Below are 14,132 nucleotides of genomic sequence, written 5' to 3'. Positions count from 1 at the left end.
ACTAACCTGCCAACGCAGCAGTGCTAATGTGGGCCAGGCAAATCAGATGATGCCAGTCCTTCTAGGCCTTCCTAAAATGTATTTCTCACCTGTTTCTTCCTGCTATCTACCTATTCTTTTCTTGACACTTCACTCGATTTATGCTTTTCTGAATGCAGTTCTCTCCATCTCTTTAGAGTTCTGGGATGGAACCTGAACAAAAGCATGCATTTATTCCAAGGCAACCTTCATGAAGCAGGGCAAAATGTATATCCAAGGTCAAGAAAGCCAAAGGGAAACAATTCATTTTCCAGTCCAATAGGAATATTTTGTAATTTAAGTCTGGAAAAGCAACTAAATTAAAAAGATATACTGGACACTGGAAGAAATCAAACTGAAACAGAACTTTCCTCCTCCATACATTTATTCCACTTTTGTGATTCACTCCACAAATCCTAAAAAATATTCTGCCACAGTGGATCTCATAATTCAGTAATATATATGAAGTTTTTGCCACAACCTGTCAACTGTGCTAATTATTCAAATCTAATTAAAAAAAATCTTCTCTTCTATTGCTGACAAGTATTTAAGCTTTTTGGGGGGAATACAGAACGCATTTTGGGGGGAATACAGAAAGCATTTTGGGGGGAATACAGAAAGCAGTAGCACAGTAATCTTGAAAAACGGGATGTATTGTTGTGGTGTATATGTGCTTTCTTAACGAAATAGAGTATTAACGTCATTTTGTCAGTATGGGTATTTGTGTAAATTTTAATGAAGTGTTTTAATATGACTTTTCCAAAATAAACTGACTAATGAAAGCAAGTTACTATCATTTTGTTGACCAAGAAGAAAAACTTTATACTGTAAGTTCATAATAGCAGAAGGAAAAGCTATGTCACCCTGAATGGCCTTCCAATGGTGATGATAAACCTTCCTGCCATTTTTTCAGATAAATACTTTTTCTGTCATAATATGAAACCACATACATAAAGCCTCTATTAATAAATTAAATATTAATATGAATGGATTAAAAAGTTACATAGACTGCAAAATAAGTCTCTTAAAATGGAAAAGAGACATATATTTGGTTGCCAGGCAAACTCAATTCTAACTGCTTATGTCTCCAGCCTGCACGCAAAATGAGGCAAAGAACCTGCTGGAAGAGAATTATCCCTGCTTGTGATAAATCCATTTGCCTTCCAATACCTCTTCTCACAGTACCTTTGGGTATACAGCATTCCCTAATCACAGGCTGGAGAGGAGGTGGATGGTCCTGTAGCTAGTTCCCCACTACACGTGTGTGACTAGCCAGCTAACTAGCCAGCCAACACAATCATTTGCCAAATAATAGGCTTGAAAAAGAAGCACACAAACAAAAAACAAAATACCCCCCAAACAAACAAACAAACAAACAAAAACCCTCAACCCATCACCAAGAAACAGCTGAAGGTACTAACTTGAGTCTTCCTTCACTCTCATTTCATGAACAATATGCATTTAAGGTAATTTCAGCTGGTAACTTGAACAAGAGCCATGATTTACAGTACATCAGGTAAAAAAAAGCATCTGTAGGTGCTTGTTAATGCTTGTCAATGCTGACAAATGCAAGTCAAGGGAGACAAAGAGCAATTTTATAAATCAACAGAACATGGACAGACTTTCTGGAATAAAAAAAAAAGGATCATTTCTGTTCTGAGACGAGTCTCAGATGTGCTGTCAACAGTAGAAGGCTTAGGTGTCTCATAAGAAATGAGCCATGCTTACTTAGGGAAGAAAACAAAAGATTAGTGAAGAGTTGGCTTCCTTGAAAATAAGAATGGCAGATGTATTTGAAGTGATTAGCAATACCAATACGGTACCTGAATACACAGTGTCATCATCAGAAACATCAGTGTCTTTAAAATCCAAAGTGAAGGACCTGAAGGCAAATTTACAGCTGTCGGGAGCATTCTTGCCTAATACATATTTGATCAAATACCAAAATGCACTATTGAAAACCTAAAATCAAAAAGAGGAAACACATTCAAAGAATGACTAATTTTTAAAAGCTGATTTATATTGCTTCTCAGTATTGCTTCAAAAACTGTTTAGCTCTTTTCTTTCTTAATGTAAAAATGAGGTCTTTTACTTCCTCTAGCAAATACAGTACCTGAAAATTAATCCAAACTGTAGGCCTACAATGCTTCAAGCCAACAATCAAGAGAAAAACAGTTTCATGCCTGGTTTATTAAATATAGGACTGATTCTACAGCATAAGTTTTTATCACCTGAAAATATCTTAGTGGTTTATGTGATGTGAGTTGGCGGTCTCATACCAGAGGACAGAATAACACATTATAATCACCATCATGACAACTGGCATTCTAATCAGAGCTTTCAGAGACCAACAACCGAACAGGCATGCTTACTGAATTACGAGGTGGCACAACAAGGAAAAGTAGAAATATATTGATGGACAAGAGGGGAAGATTTGGTGTCCTACTGATATGACTAAACTGACGGCTCTATTTTTATTCTTGACATATTGATGCTCTTTAAAGAGTAGAAATCCAGTCATTTTTTCCTTCTTCCAATGGATGGAAATTTTAGAGTGTACTTTTCAGATCTTGTTTCATAATTTGAATTGAAGAACATACTAATAACTCATTGGAAAAGACCTAATTTTTCTCTTTCATTGTCTTTATTTTCAGATTTTTCTGCTTTCTAGAAACATTTTATCCTAAGTTATGTATTTTAATATTAATAACACTTCATCTATTTTTAAATATTTAAGACTGGTGAAGAAAGAATCTACTTTACTACATTCTTATGTTCAGAATAATTTTTCACTGTTTGTATTAAACACAGATAATTTCCATATTTTTGTTCTTGAATCACTGTCAGCTAGGTACCTCTCATTTATCTCATTTGTGGTTTTTTATTCCTTTAAAACTATACATTGGTCTTCTTAGAGAGGAAGAGATATGTACGTTCATGCCTACTGAATTTTTCTTAAGGTCCCTAAGTTTTAAACATAATTCATATAAGCATATAGATTTAAAATTTGTATTTTCCATTCCAGAGAGGTAAAACCGATTTTTTTTTCTGTTGGATTTGGCATGAAAATTACCTTTTTCAGGAGTGGTGCACCTGGAATCGTTCTTTTTTAATTCTGTTTTTTTGCTGAATTTGAGCCTGGTGTCAAGCTCATGTATAAAAGCATTGGCTTAGGTGTTCTATTTTTTAATATCAGTGATTATAAAAATATTAATCTATTCTTCTATTCAGTCTTCTAAAAAACACACAGTCTAAGCTGCATGAGCTTTCTAATACTTTGATGAAAGTAAGTGAATCTGGAATATATAAAGTACTGACTGTAAAAAAATCAAGCTATAGCAGTATTACCAACATTTGCATACCCATAAAAATTAGCATATCTTTTACATAACTTTTTTGTTCCAATCTTTTTATATAGAGATCTAGAGAAAAGCGTTAACACTTTCATCGTGTATCTAAAGACCTTTTAATTTATCACACACACAGAGCAGAAAAGTTGAATAAGAATGCTGCAGTTTCAAAAAAACAAAAAAAGAAGAACACCTCAGAAATACTGTGAGTGAAAAAAACCTCATTACTGTCTCCAGTAATATAAGCTGTAATAATGTTTTCCTGTGCCATCAGCATTAGGCACAGAAAGGAACCATTCTAGCTTTTCTGCATTTCAGGTAGTGTCTTTTAAATCCAAAATTAAATCATAAAATTAAAAAAGCTGATGCCTTCTGCCTCAAAGTATGCTAAACTAAACTGACAAATTTAGACTCAAATTTAGAATGTGCTACTCTCCGCATATTAAATTTTTTTCCATATTAAAAGAAGATAATTACTGTACACAGTTGCAAGCTATGTCATTTGGGCTTACACTTAATAATGAATGCCACATTTAGAGCCCTCAGGATGTCCTTTTTAAAAGCGTAGCCATTGATTTGAAGAGGATAATGACAATATTAAGCTGTTATCCAGCTTCTGGAGCCTTTAGATACATGTTTATTAAAATTGTTTGTTCACCTTGAAGTGCTCTTCAGCCATTCCAGTACCACGGAGGCCAGGAGGACAATGAGTTAGTTCCAACTCCTTCAAGGCTTTGGAAAGTTCAGGCTTATTGCTGAAATTATCTATCACATTTCCAACAGCTTTCAGGATAGCTGTAGCCTGTTCTATAAACCGGTAGCTCTCCTGGAAAAAGAGAAGAAAAACAACCATCGGTAGAAAGACTGCTTTAAGATTTTCTTTTGTTTTCTTTCTAGGCTGTGACAGCATACAAGCATTTTTCCTGTGATGAAGTACAAAACTCTTCTTAAGTCAAGCAACAATTTTATAAACTGTAAAATCCATTAGGTCTCTAGTATTCAAAAGCATATAAATTTTTCACTGATTTTAGCTATCTTACAACACTAAACAGGCACCATAACATATATCCGTTAAAGATTTTATTTTTCCTGTATTATTAGTCCTAAGACATTTAATCAGGTGCATATAGAGACTTTCTACTACAGTTAGATGAAATGCTCAGCATCTCTTCTGTTATAAAAGGACAGATGAGTATTTATATCCTGCTGAAAACGACATCCAAATACATGCTGCCTAAAGCATCATTAATCTTCATTAGGATTTCTGTGCAAGAATGTGGACACTTTCCTGCAAATCACACTCTGCAGAGAAATTGCCGTCTTCAAAAAGAAGTGCAAAGACCACCCCAGGATATAATCCTGCTTTATTTTCTTGATGAGGAATAGCTTTTCATCCACAACCTGAAGACAAGACATTTTTAACAGCCCAACTTCTTATATTTAAACTTTGCTACAATAAACGCAATAAATCTGCACAAGCTGCTTTAATTATTAGGACCCTGTTGCTGTTACACTCACCTTTCAAAACATTTTTACACAACCGTGCCCTAGAAGCTATACTCCCTCCCCTCAGTGTCCATGACAAATATTTAGGCCCACTGTTTGCCAAAGAAATCTTGAAAATATGGATGACAGTGATATCTGTCTGGATCGTAGGCAACGAAGAACAAAAGCTGTAGTAATTATTCCCCTGGGCCTGTTATCTCAACTATGAAAAGTTGTTTGAATCAGTTGCTCATTTTAGATATAAAAGCTGCTCTGGGACCCAGTGACTAATATGTGATCTCATGGGAAAAAACAAACTTTACTGATGTGACCGTTTATTTTACTAGGCGGGTTTTTTTTAATATTAATTAATATCCGTACATGTATTTCATCACTTTTATCACATGCCCCAAAAAGAGAGCTTATATATGACCTCTGACATATGTATTTCAACAAGAGTATTTTAACATTCCATTTTATGCTGTTCTACATAAAGCACAACAGTACCCAGTGCTTACTTACGTATTTATATAAGACAATTGTTGCAATAACCATTTCAGTGCCTGCTGTGCTGTAAAACACATTTCTTTTATGGACTTATCTATTTCATATTGAAATTAATACTATACCATTAAATATAGTAACTCTAAATGAAGATCCAACAGCACTTCCCTTTAAAACCAAATAATAGTCAGAAACACCATTACCACAATGCCTGACTAGTTCTGGTTATGCATACCTTTTCAAGACCTGGCATCACAGTATCCTCTTCTCCAAAGACACATGGCACCATGCTACACAGATGAATATGGTGCCCTATGGGAGAACTTACTGTGAAGAGCAATATGTGTCGCCTACATTAAAGAAAAAAAAAATTTAAAAAGCTGCTTTTTGGATTAAATTCCAATAATTCTTAAGCTTTTCCTTCCATACATTTGCTAAAAATGAAATCCTTCTCTAGACATCCTGGCTCTTCAAATCCTGCATTTCTAATTCCTTGCTTCTCAAGAACCTCCAAGCATAGGCAGTAGGTGAAATCAGAGAACTCACTATTATTTTCTTTTTATTTTATTTCTTTAGATTTTATTTTTATTTTCTTTAGAAAAATAGGTAGTTTAACTATTTCAGATGGATACAACACTGTAGTTTTTTAGGCAAGTTTATAATTAGCTAAGTTTAAAAACATATCTGCTCTAGAAAGCTTAGAGAAAAAGTCAAGTGTTATGGCTGTGCATTATTTAGATCACAATTTCCTTGTTTGCATTGACAAAACCAGGAAAAATTAATGCACAATCATGTCAGGCTAGATGAACACTACGGAGAGACCATTTTATGGAGCAACTGCGGGCCAAACCCCTCACAACTGTAACCTCCTAAGGTGGCAAATAACAGGAACTCAGTATGTCTTACTGGGATACACTCAGCTTGTTCTTGTTTGCCCGATCGTATCCTGTAACAGATTCCAATTATAAAAGAAACCATTCCTAACGATAGTTATACAACACAGGGCATTCGTGCTCTTCTCTCCAGTCAACAATGTCCTGCAGGCCCACTGAAATATTGAGGAGCTTGCTGATACCAAATGCTAAAGCTTCATGGTCTTATATCATTGTCAGAATGGCATTTAGCTGAACTTCACCCAGGCTACAGCTTCAAAGTGTTAACCAGAGATCCAGCAGTGAGAGTAAGAGAGTTACCCGCACACACACTTGTACTTTTTTAATTGCATCTTCTTGCGAGTGAAATTTGAAATGCCCCCTGGCCACCAACAGACAGAGGGAAGAAAGTGCCTTCCTGGCTTAGCAAGTCATTTCTCATTTGGAATGAAATGGGGAAGCAGTCAATAAGCCCATTTGTCTCCCACACTTGCTATAAAGTAAATCTCCCTGAAAGCCTGCTGGCACTGTCTGGAGTAGAGAGATTCGAAGGTGAGAAAAGCTTATTAGTTTGAGCTGCCTGTACCTCTGGTAACTTTGAAATTTGCAGGTGCAAAAAGATATACCTTTTTGGCTTCCCTACAGGACAGAGATATGCAACTTTTCGAAACTACGCTAAGAAAATACACGTGGTGGCAGAACTAACCTATAAACACTATAATAACTTTTCCATTTTTGGTCTGAATCAAAACAAATAGCGCAATTAAAGATCTCTGATTTAATATCAACGTACTACTATTGTGATATTTTCTTTCTATGCCTATTTATTTGGAACCTTACTTGATTTTTTAAAAATACATTTTGTCTCATCTCTGAAATTAAACTGGTGATTCTCTATTTTTGGAAAAGTAGAAGGCCTCAATGAATTAGTCAGCAACTTTATGCTTATAGCAAGATATGAAGATGTCATCTTCCTTGTTTCACTGGAAGCATATTCAGAAACTAACACATATCAAAGGCTCTTCCCTTTTATTTCTTTCTTTCTTTAAACAATCAGTCAGTGCTCTACACTGCATGTGTATCTATCATATCAAGCATTGTGAATGTGAAGTAAGATATGCAAGGCTTCATGGATAACCTCAGAATTTCTCCTGTCATGTTTCATAAATCCTCTTTCAAGAAAAGCTATGAAACCTCCTATGGTATAATCATGTTTTTACAGGTCCACTAAAAATCCCAATTCTATATTTTTTGTTGGTGCTCCAGGAAATGTCTCAAAATCATTCTAGTTAGAAACATTTTTAAGTAGGAATTTCTATTCCAGTTTATTTTTTAGCAGGTCAGTGCGATTTTTCTTGCTAAATGCTCTTAAATAAGAGTAAAGGATTCAAAACCTTTATAAAGGTTTTGGTCATTATTTTAAATTCATAGCAATATTGCAGTCTTACCAAATCCTAGCTATCAACCAGTTTGATATTCAAAAAACTTATGTTTTAGGAAATAAATTCTTAGTTACTGTGGAAAGTAAAGGATCATCTCAAGCCTTAAAGACTAAAGTGTTAGGACAGAAATGAAGCCTCATACATACCCAACAGGAAGACTTAACACGGTAGCTTTGGTTGCGGATGTATGCATCTTTAACACAAGTTCTCCAGGAGTCACACTTTTCCAAGAGAAATGTTCAACCATCAGCACACCCTTTGAAATACTAGAACATTCTTGTTTAGTACCTAGATTAAGAAAGAAAAATAAAAAAAAAAAAAGAAAAAACCAACCCCACACAATTGTGGCGGTGAATAACAGTTAAATTAAGACAAATACACTTATGCAGAATCTGTAGCTACTTCACAGTCACTGAAGTCTTCATATAAGCTTTGATAACTCAGAGAAAAGAGATAGCCATTTAAAATGCATAGGTGGTACAGAATATGGCTTATTTGTATATTTACTACAAAATAATTGTTAAAAGAATGTGTTAGGAGGATGTGTAAATCAGACATCTTCCAAGTCACTTAAGGCTGCTCTTAAACTCCATAAAAATCAATTCTGTCTACATGCAAAGGAAGCAAACAGTCATACAATGCTTATATTTACATTATAGTTTAATTATTTTAACAGGATGGTTAGTTTGGTCTTTTTGAGCTTTCTTTTGGTTCTATCTACCCTATATGCACTAAAAGTATGCCCATAACCAATGTTTAAACGCCTGATTAACTTAAGCCTACCGTCATAATATGCGTTAGCTTTTCTGAATGCCATTCTATGATTTCCATAAAATGCAAGTGATTTTTATTTAAATCATCCAAGCTGTTGGATCTTAAAAAAAGCCAGCTGTAAATAGAATTAAGAGCTTACTGTGCACCAGTTTAAAAATCACTTCAAAAATAAACTTTGGTCATAGTGCCAATTTTACAGCATTTTGATCAGCTAAGGCATAAAGTAAAGTGGATTGCAAGAATGGAATTTGTAGAAAAAGAAACTCTAAGAAACACAAGGAAATCCACACCAGAAATATACTGACGACAAGCTTGCATCAAATCATAATAAATAGGAAAGGGAGGGATCCTTTCAAGAAAATATCCATCATCGATATGAAAGAACAAGAAAGTATTGCTTCAATATTAGTGTATTTCCTAGAATCAATGTGACTATTTAATTCTAGACTCTCAAACTCTATCAAAATACGCCACAGACAAACACAACAGCACAGACATATTCAAGAATGGGAAAACACAACATTAACATGCACTTTTCTGTGTTGGCCTTACCTCCGGTATCATCCCAGCGTACCAGTGCAGAAAAGCTAACCAGGATTTCAATGGGCATCAGACTGTCCACAAGTAAATAATAGAAGACTTGGTCATCAGTAAACTGCATGGAAAAAATGGACATTTTTTCATCTTTCATTTTCATTGAATGGTACCTGCCTGGACTTATACATAGTATGACTAAGATTTCAGATATTGTGACCATACCAGATATGGTATGGAAAGTAAGTAATTAACTGTCACTACTTCTTCCAAATTTCAGAAATGGCATTTAAGCCCACAGTCTCACGCTGCATGTATAAACCATAATGCTTAGTTAAGAGATAAAAGGAAACAGAAGAGTTTCTTGAAGGAGAATATATCTACTTTTGTATGATAGTCTTCATATGTGCCTCAATTTAGTCGTTCTACTTGCCAAACAACATTCAATGGGAGACCAAAAATTTTGGTGTGTGCTGCAACTTTCTGATTCTAATTAATTGCAGTAAACTAGAAAGAAATAAGTACTCTTTTAATTTGTAACGCATGACTGATTCTGCCTCATGATGGTTTTTTCTACAAAAATATATGGAGGCAGCATTTTTCACTCTTGACTTTAATATATAATTCCTATGGCAGTAGTAGAAACTATAGAATCATAGAATACCAGGTTGGAAGGGACCTCAGGATCATCTGGTCCAACCTTTCTTGGCAAAAGAACGATCTAGACAAGATGACCCAGCACCCTGTCCAACTGAACCTTAAAGGTGTCCAATGTTGGGGAATCCACCAGTTCCCTGGGGAGATTATTCCAACAGCTGATGGTTCTCATTGTGAAATCTTTTCCTCTTGCGTCCAATCGGTATCTCCCCTGCAGTAACTTGTACCCATTATCCTTGTCTTTTCCATGTGATTCCTTGTAAAAAGGGAGTCTCCATCTTATTTGTAGCCACCCTTTAAATACTACAACATGGTGGTAATGTCTCCCCTCTGCCTTCTTGTCTCAAGGCTGAACAAACCCAATTCTCTCAGCCTTTCCCCATATGGCAGGCTTCCCAGTCCTCTGATCATCTTTGTGTCCTTTCTCTGGACCCTCGTTTCTGTATAGTGGGGACCAAAACTGAACACAGTGTTCCAGGTGTGGCCTACAATGATTCTACTGTTCCTAGAAATTCTTCAAAATCTGAAGGTGAATGAGTGTCTTTGCTTCAGAACCGTTTTAAAAGGTGCCTTCCTACGTTCTACAGAGTCACATCAATACATTTTTTGTATTTGATCCTGGAATACCACTATTATTATCTTCATAGCATAATATAAAAGTGTTCTTCTATAAGTCTGATACAGAATTTACCTGATAGTGTAAACACCTCACCTGTATCAATGTAAAGAAAATTAGAATGATTTTACAGCAAAGGGTTAGTTTTTCGGCACAATAGCATTCAGGCTTACGTAGTCTTGATGCTGATTATGGCTTGTGAAAGTATACTGTGCCGTGATTGGGAAAATTTCTTGTGATGTGATTATAAATAGAGAGGGGTGTGGAACTGCAGGTATACTACAATTATGAAGCATAACCCATGTGATTAACCTTCTCAGAACAGGATTTTACACAAAGTTCACGCCTGGAGTTTACATTTCAGTACTCTACAATTACACTTCACTTACAGTATAAAAGTAGAGCTGGAACGGGATATTCAAGCATGTTGAATAACCTTCTGATAATACGAACTAATGGTAGGTTTAAAGAAACACTGTAATTTCAGTGTAACTAAGGGGTATTTCTAATCCTTGGAACAGAATCTTGCAAGTTGCTAAGGGACATAACATGTAAGGAGAAAATGGAGGGATACACTATACAGACTCCTGATTTGGGTCAGGTGACAGGTGAAGATGCAGCAGAATTGAAGGGCAGATTCTGCAGCTGAATTGTCATTAAATTTAGTTTAGTCTCTAAATTGTTATAAGATAGATTTAAATCAATATAAAGAAAGGATGGAGATCTGATTCACTGTAACATACACTCTCAACTGCCATGATTTGCATACTCAATTTTTTTATTATTTTGCAATAGCATTTTTTTTTCTTGTCTTAAACACAGTGAAATACTTCTGGATATTTGCTAGCAAATATTATCTTTGTATTGACTATAGCAATCTTAATGCATTGTTATTTTTTCAGTAGTAGCAGTCCTATGTGATCTACCAATATCACTTAGGATATATGTATTATCAAATTATGTAAGACTTCAACAAAGATTAAGAAAGCACATAAAAACTCAATCCAGTCATATACCTTAAAATCCGTCTTCTGATAGTTATAAGCATATGTATGTGGCTTGTGGAAAACATACAAGTTCCTAGGAATAAAATAAAATAAAAATACATTTTTACGAAATAGTAGGAAAATAATCTTAGTATAAATGATATATTTTCGGTAAATGTCTATTTCATAGCATAAGGTACAAATTTTACTTTCATAAATCAGACTCCCAGCTATTTCTTAAAAATGGTTCAACATTTTTAGTTTCATGAAAGGTGAATACAATTCATCTTCAGAGAAAGCAGATGACATTAATTTGTATCTTTGCTGCACTTCTACAATTTTCCATCGGAAATCAGGCCACTAGGTTGTCCAATTTGAATCTATAAATGGTAACCAGGTAATATTACTCTAAAACTTCCATTCCTACCCGAAAATCATCATTAATAAAGTCATCTATAAAGTATCACTGGAAGGAAAAACTATTTTGTATAGCTTATTAATACGTTTTTTTTTCAATTCTGTGGTGTTTGCACACCTTCAGAAAGCTACTTAGTTCCTGACAACAATTTTTTCTGATCTTGATTTAACCAAATGCAACATAAATGAATTCAGCTTTAATTGAGGATGGAATCAGCTGTGAAGTCCAATGTTTTATGTAAAATAAATGTTTTGATTACTCAGAAACTTCACAGGGATCCTGATCCATTGCTGGCATATCAATTCCTATAATGACTAAAATTTTTCTCATTTCTCAAAGTTGATATGAACTCTGAACATTCAGCTTTTTTTCACTGTATCTGAGATATAGGCATGACAGACAAGGAAATGCTTTCAATAGAACTGACTGGTAAACTGAAAATCTTAGGCGCCTAATTTCTTCTGAGTGATAAATTCTTCAAAGGTCAGTCAAGATACTTTGTTAACAGCTACTTTATCAGTTCACTGTGAAAATAAGTAAACTCTCACCAGTTGAGGAACAGGAATAAGAAACTGACAAATGCTCTATACATTATTTAATATTACAGTGGTCTACAAAAGGTCAACCGTACTTTAATGTTTGGCTAACGAGTTAAAAAGTTCATATTTTACATTCTCTCTGTATGACACTGTGAGCAAGACTTTGAAAGGAAAGGAAATTACTCTGTTTGTGATGTCTTTTTCTGAAGGTGAAGGCCCTACGTTCCTGGACCTGGGGCTCCCCAAAATTAGTCAGGCGAACCTTAACAAGGTCTAAAGTGATCTATGAACTAATGTTCCTGTAGTCCTGCTGGTATAAAAATTACACATTCTCCCTCAGAGAAAGAGCGGAGTTTAATATCTGCTCAAGAAAATACTCATTTATGAAAATAAAAGTTTCACAAATAAATCTCAGTTACAAATTCAAATGAAAAAAACCTGGGTGAATTTTCTCTGATAAAATTACTCCCCTCAGCAATGTCAGATTCTCTAAAGGATCTATATGGTACCGGGCTTCTTAAATCTGGAAGACAGAAGCTAAAAATAGTACGCTACAATTACACTAGCTTCTTTTTTGTGTTTGCAGAGGTATAAATGCCTTGGAATTATATTGAAAAATGAGGGAAAGAAAGTACCTAGCTTACCAAGCTGAGCTACGCTGATGGCAACAGAAGATTTCAACAACTTTTTTTTGCTTTAGAATTGTGTTGTTCAAATGCAGACTGTATCTGTTCAGCGGCTGATGGGTTGGGTATGTGAGCACCGTAATGGCTGCAGGCCCCATGACCTACCATCTTCCACCCACAGTTCAGACATACACTTCATGAAGCTGACAGTCGTGTTCTTTGCTGTACTCTGGAGGACATACCCAGGACACAGTGTGGGGCTGCACCTACAGATACACTGCCTACAGGGACAGCAAGTCTGGTCCAAAGAGTAGCCTTGGGACTACCCTGAAAGGCAGGATAGTTATACAAAGAAGGTCTGTTGAGAAGATACAGTTGCTATATAGTCACGTTTCACATTTTACCATTGCTATACTGTATATTTTATGAAAGAAACCCCAAACCCTCTGTTCCTTACTGGAAACAAACACAGAAGTCTTCAAAGCTAATCCAGGTTTCCCTGGAAACAGAAGTCCTTTCTGACTTGATTTCTTCCTTTGATTTATCCCCTGTCTGGTTGTTCATACCATTATCAGCTGTTTCTGACATTTGTTTTGCATCAAAACCAATATTCTCATGTAATTCTTCTGCAGAGATAAGACAACACACAGAGACAATACAGTGACAATATACGCATTTAAGTAGTATTGTTGTTATATTGAAAAATTATCCTAAAATCACCAGGATATTTTCCATACACCTCAGAAGTTAAAAATAAAAACTAACCCACTAACCTAAAAAGCTCAAAAGGTGTCTGAAACTCTGTATAGGTATTTGTTGTTTACATCTGCAACTGCTTCAGTATTCTGCCTCAATATACTATCACATACTGAATTGTGCACTAGAACTTTTCATTTGAGCATGTCAGTTGAACATACATACGAATTCTGCAAACCTAAAGTCATCTATATAAAGAAAAATGTAAACCCTTGTCCAAAGCTCCTATTCAGTGAAAAGCTGATGGGGCAGTATCATAAAATTTTTACAAACCACAGAAAACAAAAAAACCCACAGAATTGTTAAGGACACAAAGACCTATCCTTGCCTCTGGTACTTATATAGCACCCCCTGTGATGCTACTCATACAAATCAGTCTAACTACTTGTAAACAGAAATAGACTTGAACTACATTACATGAATTTTCTTGTAGGAAAATCAGGACTACTGTTAGATTCATACCAAAATATAAACACAGAAAGTCACATAGACACCTTTTGCAATCACTTAATAACTTTTCAGTTGAGTTGTAATGGCACTTTCTCTGCCATTACT

The 14,132-nt window shown here is 35.2% G+C and overlaps 1 protein-coding gene across 1 annotated transcript in view; it reads right to left on the bottom strand.

The window, feature by feature from the left end:
• The window catches only part of ADGB (androglobin), a 117,608-nt gene that overhangs the window by 41,439 nt on the left and 62,037 nt on the right, over positions 1–14,132 (bottom strand). The window contains exons 15-21 of the mRNA XM_063329255.1: positions 13,279–13,447; positions 11,269–11,332; positions 8,998–9,100; positions 7,818–7,959; positions 5,593–5,707; positions 4,027–4,194; positions 1,842–1,980 (exon numbers count right to left, since the gene is read on the bottom strand). Of these exons, the coding sequence (XP_063185325.1) occupies positions 1,842–1,980; positions 4,027–4,194; positions 5,593–5,707; positions 7,818–7,959; positions 8,998–9,100; positions 11,269–11,332; positions 13,279–13,447 (900 nt within the window). The remainder of the gene's footprint in view (positions 1–1,841; positions 1,981–4,026; positions 4,195–5,592; positions 5,708–7,817; positions 7,960–8,997; positions 9,101–11,268; positions 11,333–13,278; positions 13,448–14,132) is intronic.

The sequence above is a fragment of the Chroicocephalus ridibundus genome, chromosome 3 (genome assembly GCF_963924245.1).
Source record: "Chroicocephalus ridibundus chromosome 3, bChrRid1.1, whole genome shotgun sequence".
Taxonomy (NCBI): domain Eukaryota; kingdom Metazoa; phylum Chordata; class Aves; order Charadriiformes; family Laridae; genus Chroicocephalus; species Chroicocephalus ridibundus.
The sequence above is the reverse complement of the archived record's forward strand: the minus strand, read 5'-3'. Positions and strand labels throughout refer to the sequence as shown.